At 45.0% G+C, this 14,764-nt stretch overlaps 1 protein-coding gene across 6 annotated transcripts in view; it reads right to left on the reverse strand.

Annotated features, from left to right (window-relative positions):
* Positions 1–14,764, reverse strand: part of LOC128770386 (polypeptide N-acetylgalactosaminyltransferase 18-like) — a 59,444-nt gene that overhangs the window by 8,715 nt on the left and 35,965 nt on the right. For all 6 annotated transcript variants that reach the window (XM_053884786.1, XM_053884785.1, XM_053884789.1 and 3 more), the window contains exons 2-7: positions 14,080–14,275; positions 13,845–14,011; positions 8,375–8,561; positions 2,852–3,049; positions 2,634–2,748; positions 765–950 (exon numbers count right to left, since the gene is read on the reverse strand). In XM_053884786.1, coding sequence (XP_053740761.1) covers positions 765–950; positions 2,634–2,748; positions 2,852–3,049; positions 8,375–8,561; positions 13,845–14,011; positions 14,080–14,275 — 1,049 coding nt within the window. The remainder of the gene's footprint in view (positions 1–764; positions 951–2,633; positions 2,749–2,851; positions 3,050–8,374; positions 8,562–13,844; positions 14,012–14,079; positions 14,276–14,764) is intronic.

The raw sequence follows: 14,764 nt of genomic DNA on the forward strand, positions 1-14,764 counted from the left end.
TCTCTCACGGCTGACTGGTTTCGGATCACAGCTGCAGGCACTCAGCACACACACAGACTGAGGTCAGGAACGCATCTAAGCAAGTCTTCAGTTCAGTTTCCACATAGCCGATCCTCCTCCAGGCCCACCCCCGTCCTCTTCTGCCTCATCTGACCCCCATCATACTTCTATCTGTCTGAATACACCGACTTTTAAAGTGTCAACCTCTCTGAAAAAATATTAATTTTATTAAGTATTTTTAATATTTTAATTCAGAATGATAGAAAGCAATATGTGTGTAAAATACCAAAAACATCAGTAGGAATTTGGGTGATTAAATGTAAAATATTTATTGTAGAAATAAGACACAAATAACTGAAACCAAAAAATTAGTAAATCAATGAAAATGTAAATGGAAATATTGGATATTAAAGAAAGAAAGAAAGAAAATATATATATTAAAAATTAAATCAATTTGTATAACCATAAAAATATAACTAGCAAAGGTTAAATAAATAAATCACTTTGATCTCAAAGATTCTTTTTTTATTTATTTATTTTCAAATATTACTCTACAGACTTGGGTTATTCATTTATCTTAGTTTTTAGTTGATGGAGTCATTTTCTTTTTTTAACCAATTCAAAACAAATTCTAACATTTTGCTACGAACCAAACTTTTCAAACCACGTGTCTCAGATTTAACTCGTTACACACAGATATCTGTCCACAAGAAGAGCCAGTCAAAAACGGTCACGTTCACATGTTGAATAAACAAGAGTGGAACCTGCAGCGGAACGTTCCAGGCCATGTAGACGTGACTCTTGTACTGGTCCATCCAGACCTCGGCTGCCCTCAGAGCGTTGCGCCTGACGTGAGCGGTGAGGTTGCTGGTGTAGGGCTTGTGGGCTCGCTCGATGTGAGCCACCCTGGAGCAAGGCAGGACCTCCACGCTGCCGCCGCACTGCCACACCTGCAGCACACACACAGGAAGAGGAAGAGAGGTGTGAAGAGAGGTTTACGTCCAACAGTTTGAGACGAGTGGCCGATCAATACAAGTCAGCTTCAGTCACCGGCGTCTGCTGTGAGAGCGAGGAGGGCAAGGAAGGACAGCAACATCTGAAATGTCAGCAGCGAAACAAGATGGTCCATCTGAGATGGAGGAGAAATGAACTCGAGCAGAGTGGCGTGTAGAAACAAGCTTTCAGTTCCCAAAGCCATTTTTCCCATGAAAAAATATAAAATCACAATGTTAAGATCATACAAAACATTTTTATTAAAACATATTGGCCCTCAAAATGTTAGAGGAAAAAATATGAAAACAAAAATTAAGCAGCAACTTTTTAAGGTTAAAAATACTGAATATTGTCATGCAAAAAAAAATCCCTAGGCAAATGAGTGAAGCTAAAATCAGTGGAAGTAATATTACTAAAAAAATGATGTGTAAAATACTTAATGAATCATAAAAAATCTGAAATAAAAAAAGGCAAATATTTGGTGTAAAATCAGGGTCATGACAGAAAAAGATGGGTTTGATTTAGAAAATAAACTGAGCTCCTCTTCCAAAAAATATATCAGTGAATTAAAGCTTTTTTTCCTTGTTAAAATAGAAATTTTCATGATTGTTCAAAAAAATCATTTTTCTTTCTTTCTTTATTTATTGTTATATCTGTATGGTGCCCCCGGGTGCTTTTCTCTCTTGATCCACAAGCTCGGTCACCCAGGAGAGACTCTCTTGTTCCTCCAACAGAAGCCAGTCGAGGCGCCGGGGTGGACCCAGGACACGGCCCTTTCCCCTGCTCCACATTTCCAGGTCTGTGAGTCAGACTTCTCTTTGAAACTTTTCACGAGGAAGTTAAAGACCCGTGACGCTACGGCGCCGCTAACAAGGTCGGAGATGTAAAGTTGAAGCAGAAAAATCCATTTTTATGGGGAGGCTGAACTTGACGGCGAACAGGAAAGAGCAGCTCGTCGATTTCTTTTCTCAGCTCCATTCCAGAGCGAGTGTCTTTCACTTCCTCTCCAGTAAAAGAAGTTCTGCAGTGAAACTGTGACGCCGCGGCCCGCTGGCTCGCAGCCCGGGCAGGAGAACAAACAATCGCCACATTTGGAGATAACGCTCCGTTTGAAAACTGCATTCTGAAGAGCAGCTTCAGAGCTGGAGGTGTGAGAGAAGCTCCTGCACAACTCACTCAGCCCGAGCTGGAGGAGACCAGGAAGCTTCGTGATAAGCACCTGGAACCTACAAAGGAATACTGGACTCACTTTATTCTGAACTGCATTTCCCCATGACTGGGTGAAGTCTGGGGTCACACCCTGGTGACCAGCTCAGCCCAGGTGTCGGTGGAGTGAGCTCCATCACAGCTTCTCCCAGATACAGAGACTGAAGCATGAGCAGGAGAGCAGACGCTTGTCGTTCCTCTGACCTTGACTTGTTCCTGCAGCATGAACCCTCCCTGGTACCATTAAGACCTAATCTCACTGAGGCGCCTCAGAGATCTTTTGGGAGGGGACGTAATGGCACCAAGTCAGAGATTCTTCAGCTGGAACTGGGACTCAGTTGGACTATGAATCATGTGAGAGATTCCAAAAGGTCACAGCGTTCATCTGTATGCTGCGAAGGCACGACACGGACGTGACCAGCAACGTGACTTACGCGGATGCCCAGCTCCACATTCTCGCCCCCGTAGATCTCCATGCCTTCGTCCAGCAGACCCATCTCCCTGAAGTAGTCCCGATCCACGACGAAGCAGCCGATCAGAGCCGGACTCCTGCAGGCAACAGCAGAGAAGAGACAGTGGCTCCATAACTCTCATGTTAAATCCATGAAATCGTGGTCGCTGACATGAGCTGAGAGTGTGGCTCGGTTCTCACCTGATGGGAGCCGTCTGGTTCTTCTGCGACCACCAGGATTTCGGGGGGTTCAGGTATCGACACCACAGCTCCCAGTCAAAGCCCTGTGCCGACAGCGGGTACTCCTCGATCTCAAAGGTGTCATACTTGATGTTGTCGAAGGATGGTGACACCACGCGGGTCCGGTCTTCCTTGATCCTCTGGAGAATCGGTTCTGCCCTGCAGATCAGTAGAGGAGATCTCATTCTGACATGGCCCCGAAAATGATTCGGGATTTCAAGTACATGAACATCAACGGCACTTCATTGTTCTACAGTTTGACAGGAAAGCTCTAGATGGATGGATGGATGGACGGAAAGATAGATAGATAGATAGACAGATAGATAGATAGATAGATAGATAGAAAATGAGGGCAAAATTAAAAATGTATGTTATAATAGCAATGGCACAGAAATAATAAAATATATATCTAATAATCCACTGAAAACATATTTTAACATCTTTAAAAAAGAAAAAAAGGGGCAAATTCTGAGATTAAATAAAGATTAGTTTTGTCAAAAGAAATGTTCTTTTCACTGTATTTTTTAACTGTTTAATATGTACATATGTAATTTAAAATGTTGCATCTGACAAAAAGGATCTCCCATATAATTATGAAACGTTAAAATAATAAAACATATTCCAAATATTAAATGTCGGGAGAATTATTACAACAACTGTGTTTCTCATTTGAGGATTAAGTGTTGCAGCTCAGTGCTTCTCTGAGCGGAGGGATGCAGAATAATCAAAAGACAAGAGGGGATTTACAAACACGTCAGCAGAGGACTGGATTTATCCGAGCTTCTGTGGGCCAAAGTTAAGAATCCCTGAATGGTGGCGGACAAAAGAGCATCACGGTCATCAGAGAAAAGTCTCCTCCAGGCAGCGCTTGCACCACATTCAATTTCTCTTCACAACAACAGACAATGGAGTAGAGTTGGTGCCTGTCCGGCTCTGGTGAAGCGTGACGCTGCCGCAGCAGGAATCATGTCAACACTCGGAGTGAGCTGCGACCGCGGCGGCGCCTCGTCCCCGTGCTCACCGCCGTCTGATTCCTGCTGCTAGTTACTCCGTCTCCTTCCTGTCAGTGAGTTATTAGCGGCGCGACTCCACCAGTTATGAAGATTTTTGTTACATTACAGTGTTTGACTGAAAGAGATCTCGAGGACGGTGATGCAACAGTCTCAGATGAGTCGCTCAAGTCAACGTTGGGCGGCAGCTCTGACTCCTCTGGGCTTCAGTGGAGTCACGACTCCCAAACAAGTGTCAGGTCATCCAGACTCTTCCCATATTCCCAGGACCACTTCTGGGTTGGAGTGAATGAAGTGAGCTTTGAGATGAAGCAGCCGATCCTCTCAGCGCCACTTACAGTTCAGCATTTGACTCCACAGCGACAACACACTCCGGGCGGCCGGGACACTCAACTATTAGCCAGCAGCTCAGACTCCTGTTGGATTCTTTGTTTGTAATTAGCGACACTGATGTGGTCCAGCTGCTCCATGAAGACCTGAGGGTTTCAGGTGTTGCCAAGCAACAGCAGACGCCCACGCTGAAGTCAAATTAGCAAACGCTAATTTAAGACAAAAAGGAGAACATTTTCATGGAGAACCTGTGTGTGGCTGGTTTATCCTACTTTGTGAGGACTTGACATTTGGTTGGACCCCACAAGGTCAAGCCTCAATTTGAGGATGAAGACGGCAAACTAACCGGGTGATAATAACTGGGTTCCAGTTTGGTTCCGAGTCCAGGTTCATGTGAGCCATGTGTCTTGGATGGTTCGGTTTACGGGGAGAGGCTGGGGAAAGGGTGATGGCAATGAGAGGTCCCCACAAGTATGTGTGTGTATTAGTAGGATGGAAAATAAGCTTGAGCTGGTTCAGGTCGAGGGCTGGGGACGCCATCATTAATAACAGCCTTCGATTTCATGACTAAAACACTTGAAAACCTTCCATTTACGAGTCGCCATAGTGACTCAAAAAGACTCATTTTAATTCAAGTTAAAAATCACAGTTTCAACGACGGTTCTTTGGCTGTGCTGCACGCGAACTGAAGCTGAAGCATCTGGAATATTCATGTGGTTTATTTCAGGGTGTGACCTTTCCAGAAGACACAAATCATCAGAGAATATCTTTGAGAACACCTGAGTGGGCCAATCCAAAGTGAGGACGACGCCCTCACGCTGGTTCACTGGCTGAGTCATGTGTCCGGTCACAGAGACCGGACTCCAAGACTTCTGGGCCACAATGGAACAACATCAAAGGCCGATGGTTATGTTTTTAAGAGCAGAAAATCAAAGCCAGCCATGCGTTTCAATTGTTTCCTCACAGTTGGAGTGAACGCTCCTGATTCCTGACACATCAGGAGCGACACGCTGAACAATTTACAGCAGGACGGGGAACGTTTTGATGCGGCTCGCATGATGTTTCTGGGTCACACATGAACACGATGTGTTTACTCTCATGCACAAGTGCTTCTGTTTTAAAATGAATGTGGCGCTCGTTCTTGAGGACGGCGGGAAGCGTTGTGTTCCAACGACACGAGACAACGCGGTGGACAGTGACGGCAGTGTCGGGGGGCAGAAGACGAGGTCGGTTGCAGTGGACTGGAGGAGGTCACATGGTTGGTCAGAAAACGACGGCTGGTGTTGGGATCGGGTCAGTCTGAGAAAGTGATGGGGCGTGGTGTGTTATTCCATTAATGAGCAGGGTATATGAAGTATCCATAGACCAAACTATCCTCACAGAAAAGACCTGTGACCTTCTCACTGCAGCACCAACCCCTGCGATGCTGTGCTCCATTAAGAGTGTCATTTCAAGAAAGTACTTCATCGTCCACAGAAAGCCGACATCAGCAAAGCAGCATTTCACCCGACAGCTACGCTCTAACTCGACAAATGTGTCGAGAGAACAGTGAGATGATGTGTAGCATAAATGAAAGAAGACATTTTTAATTCATGGCTAAGCTAGCAGACATAAATCAGAGTCCATAAGTGGACAGCTCCGTGTACAGGAAATGACGGCGAGGGCAACTCAGGAGCTGTTGAAAAGGTCACATTCCACAGAACATCTTCATGAAATATTGAAACTACAGCAGCTCCCGGCATGTGTGTGTGACTGCTCGACGGCAGCAGCTGGACCTCCCGCTCCACAGAGAAGTGTAAAGGACTTCAGCAAATTTGGTGTGAATGAACAATTACCTAATTTCCCGCTGGGTGCACAGAAGTGAACAGTAATTGACCTTGCCACCACAGGTTCCCACAGCACACACACACACACACACATTTTCTCCTCCGTCTCTCACACCGGCGCTGCGACTCGGCGAGCACTCACAAGGAATCAATCGCACACGTGAAACTAAAGTGCTCTGACACCTGAATCCAGCTACATTCTTACATGTCTTGTGACCTCCAACGTGTGCGACAACAACCGTGACCGTGGCGCAGTGAAGGAAAGACTCCAGCCAAGCGGCTTTTCAGTGCCACAGCACAGTTTTTACATGGGGGGCTCCCTGCAGCAGCAGAAGGTGAAGCAATTATACTGAAATGTTCTCTGAATCTCTGAATCGCACACATGTGAGTAAACATTAGAGGATTGCGGAACTGCATGATGACAGCACTGACAAATTAGCGAGTCATTGACTAAAATAAAAAAGGTGCATCAGGGTTTGGACTAGGGTTGAGACCAGTTGTTGAGAACCACAACACCAATAATGGAATTTAAACGCAAGACTCAGTTGCTTCCTGTGAAGCAGTTCTGATGCCTGGAATCATTGGTCGCACATATCTAATCTAATGGATCACTTTACTGCTGGACTGTGAATGAATTCTCCACAGAGGAATGGCGTAAATAAACACCAAGTCAATGACTGAAGTCGAATCTGAATCACACACATTTGACTGACTCGAGTGTTGTAATGGGAAGTGACGCCATGTTGTGGATGCATGCAAGTGTAGAAAAAAATGGAGACTGAAAAGGATGAACTTGTTGACTCAGTGAATCGCACACGAGCAGTGAGATCTGAATTTGATGTTGTGACTCTAACTGCTTGATCATAGTAAAATGGAAAAGTTGAGTCACACACATGCTAATGAATCATAGTTTTTTTGGGGGTGTTTGAGGGTATGTGGCTATAGTTTCAAGTAAGGGTAGGCATGGGTTAGAGTGATAAGGCTCAGGGGCAAGAGTTAGAACTGGGGGGTCAGGATTACCCCTCTCATCAGGATGGACCTGAATTTAGCATTTATCACTTTTAAAGTGTCCAATCACACCACCCATAATCGTCCTCGCAGCTCTAGTTCAAGCTAAGACTGGAACATAGCAATATTTAGAGTTCCACAAGGTGAACTTTCCACCCTCAAAAAGGCACACACACATATTCCCAACAACAGCCGAGGAGCTGACCCTCGCTGGAGGAACTTTCCACTGACTCACCGCTGAGATTTCTTACCTCCACTTCAGCAGCCGCGCAGGGCTGTCGACATGATCCAAATAAAAGGGCTGAACATTGGTGTTACTGACGCCGCACTCGTCCTCCCGGGAGTCGTCTAATTAAATGATAAAAACAAGTTCTTCTCGTTTAATTATGAGGAAAAACTTGACACCCCCCTCCCCCGCTACCGAGCAGGTCTAGTTATCCTTCCTCTCACCGGCGCCACCAGGGAGTCTGAGAGGAAACCGGCGTCTCATAATAAATTAAGTCTGAAGAAAAAAAAATGGGTTGCTGCTACACAACAACTGTGAAAGGATCACGGTGAAAAAACTCCAGAGGCTTCGATTCGTCAAATAAAGTGAGAAGATTCAGCTGCCAAACAGTGGAGCGAGGTCGCGGGAGGTGGGCTTCCAGCGAGACCCAGCTCTGCTTCCTTTACTGTGGGAGAGACACAGACAACCACGAGCCAAGGCTCCAGGGAACATGGCTTTCAAGGCTTCAAGACAAGACCAGAACCATGTCACGGTGGAGTCATTTAGGGCTGAGATCAGGAGAAGATGTTTCTGAGGGTGATGGTGAACCAGACGGAAATTTATGTAGTCATCTACACTGGGTTTTGAGGGTTAAGATTGAGGATTAAGGGAGGAATTGGAATTCACCCCAAGACTAGACTTAGGTCGGTTTAACTGCACGACCATGAATTTAGAAAAGACTAAACCTAGAAAAAACTTTTAGCGGTCGAGCTAAAAAGTATGATGCCTTGACTAATGATATTGAGGCCTAGAGAAGGTCGTGACTTTAGGTGTCAAGAGTTTTTGAGCTAAAGAGGGACAGACATCTAACAACAATCTGTCTGTTTTGGTCCCAGGTTTGGTCCCAACCAGCTCAAACTGAAAAGAAAGAAAACAGAGGGAGGCAGGCAGGAAGATGAAGAAACAGTGAATTGAATCAAAGCATTTCTGCGTCCAGATTGGAGCAGGACTGATGGAGGCACGAGCTCTGATGTCACACCTAATAACTGAAGATTTGAAGAAAGGCGCTGGAGCCTGAGGGGGGAAAGACGAAGCAGCGACTCACCACCCGACATTGAACTCCACGTGGGCGTCGAAGAGAGCGACCACAGGTGCGGTGGCGGCTCTCCAGCCGCTGATGCGAGACCGGATCAGCCCCTCCTGCCGCTCGTGTCGGACCACCTTGATGAACTCCGGCCCGTGCTGAGCGTTGGTCTCGTCCACGAACCGCTGCAGGTGATATTTCAGCTCCACTGCACAGAAGCACCAGACAAATGTCACCACAGTTGCTCACTTCACAGCCAGTGACTCAGGGATGTTTTGTTTTTTTTGATTCACCCAGCACTGAAGTACTGTATACAGAGCAGCAGAATATTAGCTTCATCCTTGTTTTTATACTGTAAGCCCTCAACCGTTGCAGTGCGTTTTGGGAGTGTGCTCTGAGTGTTGGTGGAGATTTTATGATGAATGACCACGACTGACAGCAGCAACGCCAACACTGTGTCCACAGCACCTCCAGCACCTCCTACCTCCCGACAAGATCCATTCTACAACTGACTCACCACTCTCCTCAAAGTACTAGCTCAGCATCTAGGGTCAAGTTTTCCCCCCATTGTGACCTTGTCCAGATGAGTTTTGGTCAGACCTGCCTTGTTCAGAGCCCTCGAAGTCTTAAGTTATTGTCCCTCACTCAAACCTTCTTCTACCACCTTCCATGTAACTCCCGTCTACTGGAGCTGTTTTTCCTTTCTCTCATGAGTGTGTGATCCAGCCTGCCCTCAGCCCCGCCTCCGCCTTCGCTCCTCCGCTTGACTGTCCTCAGCGATGAGCACGTTGTTTTGCCCTGGGTGCACGTGGGAGAGCGTTTATTAAAGAACTAAATCATCAACTTAAAGGTGAACACGCGCAGAGGGAGCGAGCAACTAAATTGGGTTCTGGCGGCATCTTCAACTCAGCGAGGAGACGGAGAGGCCCGGTCCACAGACCCACTGCCAAAACCATCCCTCCCACCCTCTTATGGTACATTCAAAATTAAGACCCATGACAGCAATGAGACAATTTGACCCCAGTGTACAAAAATATGGAAACTAAATGTGAATTCTGTTCTATTGATTAAAACAACCTCTGGTCTCTTGTGAGTCAATTCATTAAGGCATTTGGGTCCCACTCCACACAAAATCAGTCACACAGAACCACAACACAAAATATCTAAACAGTAGAAAAAATTGCACGCTGAATCGCAATATTGTCACAATAAATCGTGATTTATTTTATCCCCAAATCCTCCAGCCGTGATCATCACTGTTATTCAGAGCACTGTCCTCACATATAAACCCGTCTGCGTCCCCACCATCCAGCACAATTGCCTCCCCTCCGAAACACTTAGTGAGTTAGGGAGCGATAACCAAACTATGGAGAGAGCAGAGGCCCGTGCTCCCGCGGTCAGCGCCCGCATCAGTATTCATCGCCCTGGTAATTATTACCAGCAGCTGTAAATCATCCGCCGCAGATTCCTCACAGTCTTAATTATATGTTTGGCAGTGAAATATTCCCTCTGATTAACAGCTGTCCTCCAACTGCCCTGGGTCTCAATCTGCGCCACAGTCGTGTTTTAGTCCTTTTACATCCGTCCGGTCTGGTCTTGATATAATTCAATTAAGTGCAACATCAAGTCGCAGTGCTCCGGCTCGCGATCGTCGTCCTCTCCACCATCAAAGCTAGAAGGAGCGAGGCTAGTTGAGCCGTGCCATCACCCCAGTAAAAACACGGTTAGCTCGCCTCGTCTTTGGGCCCTGACATTCATCTGTTGAACTCAATTCCAGCTCCACATTTGTATTCCGCTGGACCAATGCGCCCTTGACATTTGAGGATCTTCATCCTTCTGTCTGCCTTCATTTATTCACCGCACCATTGTGCTGATTTACATAAGCAAATTTTAAAGAAGCTGCGACACACTGAGACACAGACAAGTGAAGATTATGTTCGCAACTTGAACTGTCTCGGAGGGATGAGACGGAGATGGGATCTTTATCTGGTGACACAGACTGGTCCTCATTACAGAACCACACGCCACAGATGAAGATACCGAGGCTGTCATTGGGAGTGACAACAGGATCAGAAATGAGCCTATCAGAGGGACGTGTGGAGAGCCAGTTAGGGAGGAGAGACCACGAACGCAGGAGATGAAGGAGAGGAACCAATGAGGTTCATGTTGGAGGTGGACATGAAGGTGAGACGAGACTGTGAAAAGCCTTTCAATGATGTTGTTATATAACTGTCTTAATGAAATTACCGTAATTTCCGGACTAGAAGCTGATACTTTTTTCTCGCAGCATGAACCCTGCTGCTTATACAGCAATACAGCTAATATATAGGCTAAAGAGCGTCATGCTGTCAAAATATTGAGGCTTGTCACATCAAGCTGATGACATCACAAGCGTTTTATTGACCTTAAAGCGCTTAAAATGCGCTGTTTCCGCCAGCATGTTTCACAGAGCTGGTCCCCCGGGCAGAGCAGAGACAAGAAGCAGCAGCTGACACCAGCTGTGGTGTCAGAACTTGGGACACGCAGATGAAAACAGCGCATTTTGAGCACTTTAATGTGTATAAAAGATGTGAGGAGTTGTTGATTCCAGTCCAGAACATTGGCCAGTTTCTCCATGCTGGAGCACATTTTTCAAACTAGTTTAGAGGTGAGCCTCGTGCATTTTTAAGCCTTTCTACAGCGTAGACAGCTCCACTGCACCCGTGGCTTATAGATCGCTGCGGCTTATGGTTGAACAAGATCTGTTTTCCTTCTTACATTGGGGCTATATAGTCCGGAAAGTTGTGCAAAAATACACAAAAATCAATCACCCAGATACTCATTGTAAATGATGTGGTCAAGTGTTAACAATTTATCTTGTTTTAAGAGGGTGGATTTCTACTTTCACCAAATTTTTTGTCTTTAACAGAGAGGAAATTTTGAAGTGAGGAAAATAACCGTTAAAATACATTTTACATCTGCGCCTGTGTCTCATCATAATAAATCTCGCGATTTCGTAACAAACTCAAGTTGCTTCCGTCAAGTGTTTATTATCGCTCTTTTTCAAGCATATTGATCGACTGCCACAACTCATTTATTTCACATATTTCGAGGCTCATCTTAATATTTTCTATTTTATGATTAAATGCAATCATTCAATACTATACTAATTTTTTGGCCAGTCAAAAGCCACTTTTTCATTAATGCCAACTTAAAACCCTTTTTTTTTTTTTGCTCATGTTACGGCTCCCGGGATGCATCTCATTTCTGGATATGCCACTCTTTGTTCAAGATCACTTGTCATGTGAAATGATCTTGTTGAATGGACAGATAATTTCACCTGTTTCCAGCACCTATTGACTCAGAACAAGTGGTTTTTTTTTTTAATCTTGTTTTCAGAAGTGCCTTTCTTGCGCTTCTGTCCTTGCCAGCCAACGTTGCCGCTAACAGAACAGGTTTCCCGTTAATTTAACTCAGTTAGGAGTCATTTCAGGGTAAATAATGAACCCAACTCCATTCATTAGTTTTGAAAACTGAGCATTCATTTCAGCATCAAAAGGCTCCAGGACTCATGCTTGTGTGCTGTTTCCTACCACCTGCGGGCGATTTAACGCTGTGTTTTTCAGTGGTCGTATTAGCTCTGAGGTTGTTCCAATAATGAGGCTCAGCCAGCGGATTGAGGAGGCAGCGGCTGCCACAGGGTTCATCAGGCGGCAGTCCACAAAATATGATCCGAGTGGTGTTGTAGTCGAGACCTTCTGACCCGAGTCCAGGCCGAGACTAGCTGCAGCCTGGGTGCATTGACACAAGAACACCCATAGGGGGCGTTTCTATAACGCTTAAAAGGCCAAACTTGTTGTGGTCCGTCGCCATATTCCATTCTGGTTTGTTTACCAGGGTAAAGAAAGTGGTCATCTGAGCAGAGATGATGTCGGTTAACAGGCTTCATCGAACCTAGCATCTAGACCTCACGGCAACCTCAACCCGGAATGGAACCTCCAAGCTGAAACCAGGATTGGGTAAATGTATCGCAGGAGCATCCAAGTCCAAGTCCGAGACTTTGACAGACTGAGACCAAGTTGAGACCAAGACCAATGAGGAGGAAGATTTATTTTGAAAAAAACGATGTTTACATGTGATTCTTCTTTCATACATGTGAGTCTATATGTCTGACAGACACTCTGGTCTTGGTCTGGATTCGGTCTCAAGTCAGGTGGTCTCAATGGGCTGAGAGAGAACCTTGTTAAAAATGAGTCCAATCTACCCTTTTGCACTCATTTACAACTTCTTTTTTATTCTTCGAAATTATATTTTTTATATCTCATGTTCTTTATTGGCCTGAATTTAATTGAGTTTTTTGGAGGAGCTGGTCTGGAGCAGGTCTGATCTCTGAAATGTAATGTGGACTCTCACAAGGCCACTCACACAATTCATCTATTCACCTCTGTCTGTTTTGGACAGTGGGAGGAAAGCAGAGTGCCTGGATGAAGCCCACACACACATTATTTTGACATCAGTCGCAGTAAGATGACAGGAACACTTAGTTTTCATTGCAAAGTCTGGTGAGTTTCAGCGCCAGGATCGGGGACGGTGTGAAGAAGCAGAGTGGTGATTACCATCTGTATTATTAATGATGATTATCCCCAAGAGTAGAGCACACACACCGGATGAATAGAAATGTGTCGCTGCAGCGGTGAGAGCTGAGCTATTCCAAGTCCTGTTGGCTTCCATGATGATGCATTCTGGTGCGTCGTCTTTCAGCCGTCAAAATATCAATCAGTTTCTGTTCATGTGTGACGAACACGTAAAATATTTTATTCATTTCAACCATAAAACAAACAACGGCAAAATGTTTGTTATTCTGATGTCACACTTCTTCCGTGTAACAATTTCAGCACGGCTTGTTATGACACCAGATTGTAATTGCTGATAAAAATGAATATTATTTGTAAAAATCCACTCTGTTAAAGAGCATTTTGGTTATTATTTATGATTTATCATTGAATGCATCCTCTGCCTTTATCTCATTTTCAAAAGGATTTTTTTTACATGATATACAAAAACTATTTTACAGAATGTTACATCATAATACTGAGAAACATGCAGATCATTCTCTTCTCAGGCAGTTATTGTTATTTAAAGTTCTGACGACCATTCAGTTTTTTTCCTCCTGAGAGGAAGATTGTGGGGGCAGCCAACCAAGGAAAGAGTTCCAGACTTCAGTCTCGTTCTTTCTTATTGTTATTGTTACTTTTCTTTCTTATTGTTCATTTGAATATGTGCTGATATTATCATGATACTTTTTATGGAAAACGCGATAAAACATTGAAAAATAATTATATTTTATTTATTTTTTTAATATTTATTTTTATTTTTAAAATATTAATCAAAAGAGTATGTTCTTTTAATAGGAATCAATCCTGTTTCAATTAACTTCATATTGAAATGAAAATGTTTTTTGTGTGATGCTAGTTAGCGACGCTTGTGAAGCGGACTCGGAGGCGGGACTCACGGCTGCTGCTGTGGTCGTCCACCAGGATGATTTCCCGCAGCAGGTGAGCCGGCGTCCGCAGCACGGCCGTGTGGACGGAGCGCAGCAGCACCGACAGCGCCTCGTTGACGAAGATGAAGACGATGCTGAGCTGAGGCAGTTCCGAGGCGTATGATGCGTTCCTGCACCTGAAAGTCAGAAAGAGAGTGGTGAGTCGCAAAGAAGGAGTGGGTCAGATTGTAGGCCATCGACTGACCCTTCGGGCCGGGAGTCCGGGATCGGTCGCGTGAGGGAGATGCGGTCGCTAAGGTAGCTGTTGTAACCGTAGTAACGGAACTTCTGGAGGGCGACCCTTCGACTCTCAGGGCCAAGGTCGTGACCCCAGCGGTCGAAGAGCGAGGAGGCGGGGTCAGAGGAGGAGGGAGGATCTTCGCCGTCTTTCTGAGGAGCGTCTGTGGACATAGAGGAGAAAATTTCACCAGAATATCAAAGAAATCAAACAATTAATGCACAATTTGAATGAAAATATTACAAGTCAATTGATGTTCAATACGAAATATAAATGGATTCCAGTTTTCTCTCACGTTGAATACACTTTTTTAAACTTCCACACCAATAAGAATTTGTGAAGAAAGTCCGTCTAAAGCCTTTTTCACGCTGAGATTTTCCAATTCTCTCCTCAAGCTCTGTTTGATGAAATGCTATCAGGCAGAAACATAAATCACGTCTTGATCTGAGTCAGCGGAAATCTTCTCCCACTCTGGCCGCCCAACTTTTTAATCAACACACATCAAACGCAGAAATCCAGATGGAGCGGCGAAATCTCATTTGACGGCTCACGTGACCGCTCTCACCCAAAACCATTTGTAGCATGAAAACATCTCTGATTTGGCGCTTCAGCGCGCGACAGGGAGAGAAGATTGCAAGCGGACTAGTTTTAG

This window comes from Synchiropus splendidus, chromosome 14 (genome assembly GCF_027744825.2).
Source record: "Synchiropus splendidus isolate RoL2022-P1 chromosome 14, RoL_Sspl_1.0, whole genome shotgun sequence".
NCBI classification, from domain to species: Eukaryota; Metazoa; Chordata; class Actinopteri; order Syngnathiformes; family Callionymidae; genus Synchiropus; species Synchiropus splendidus.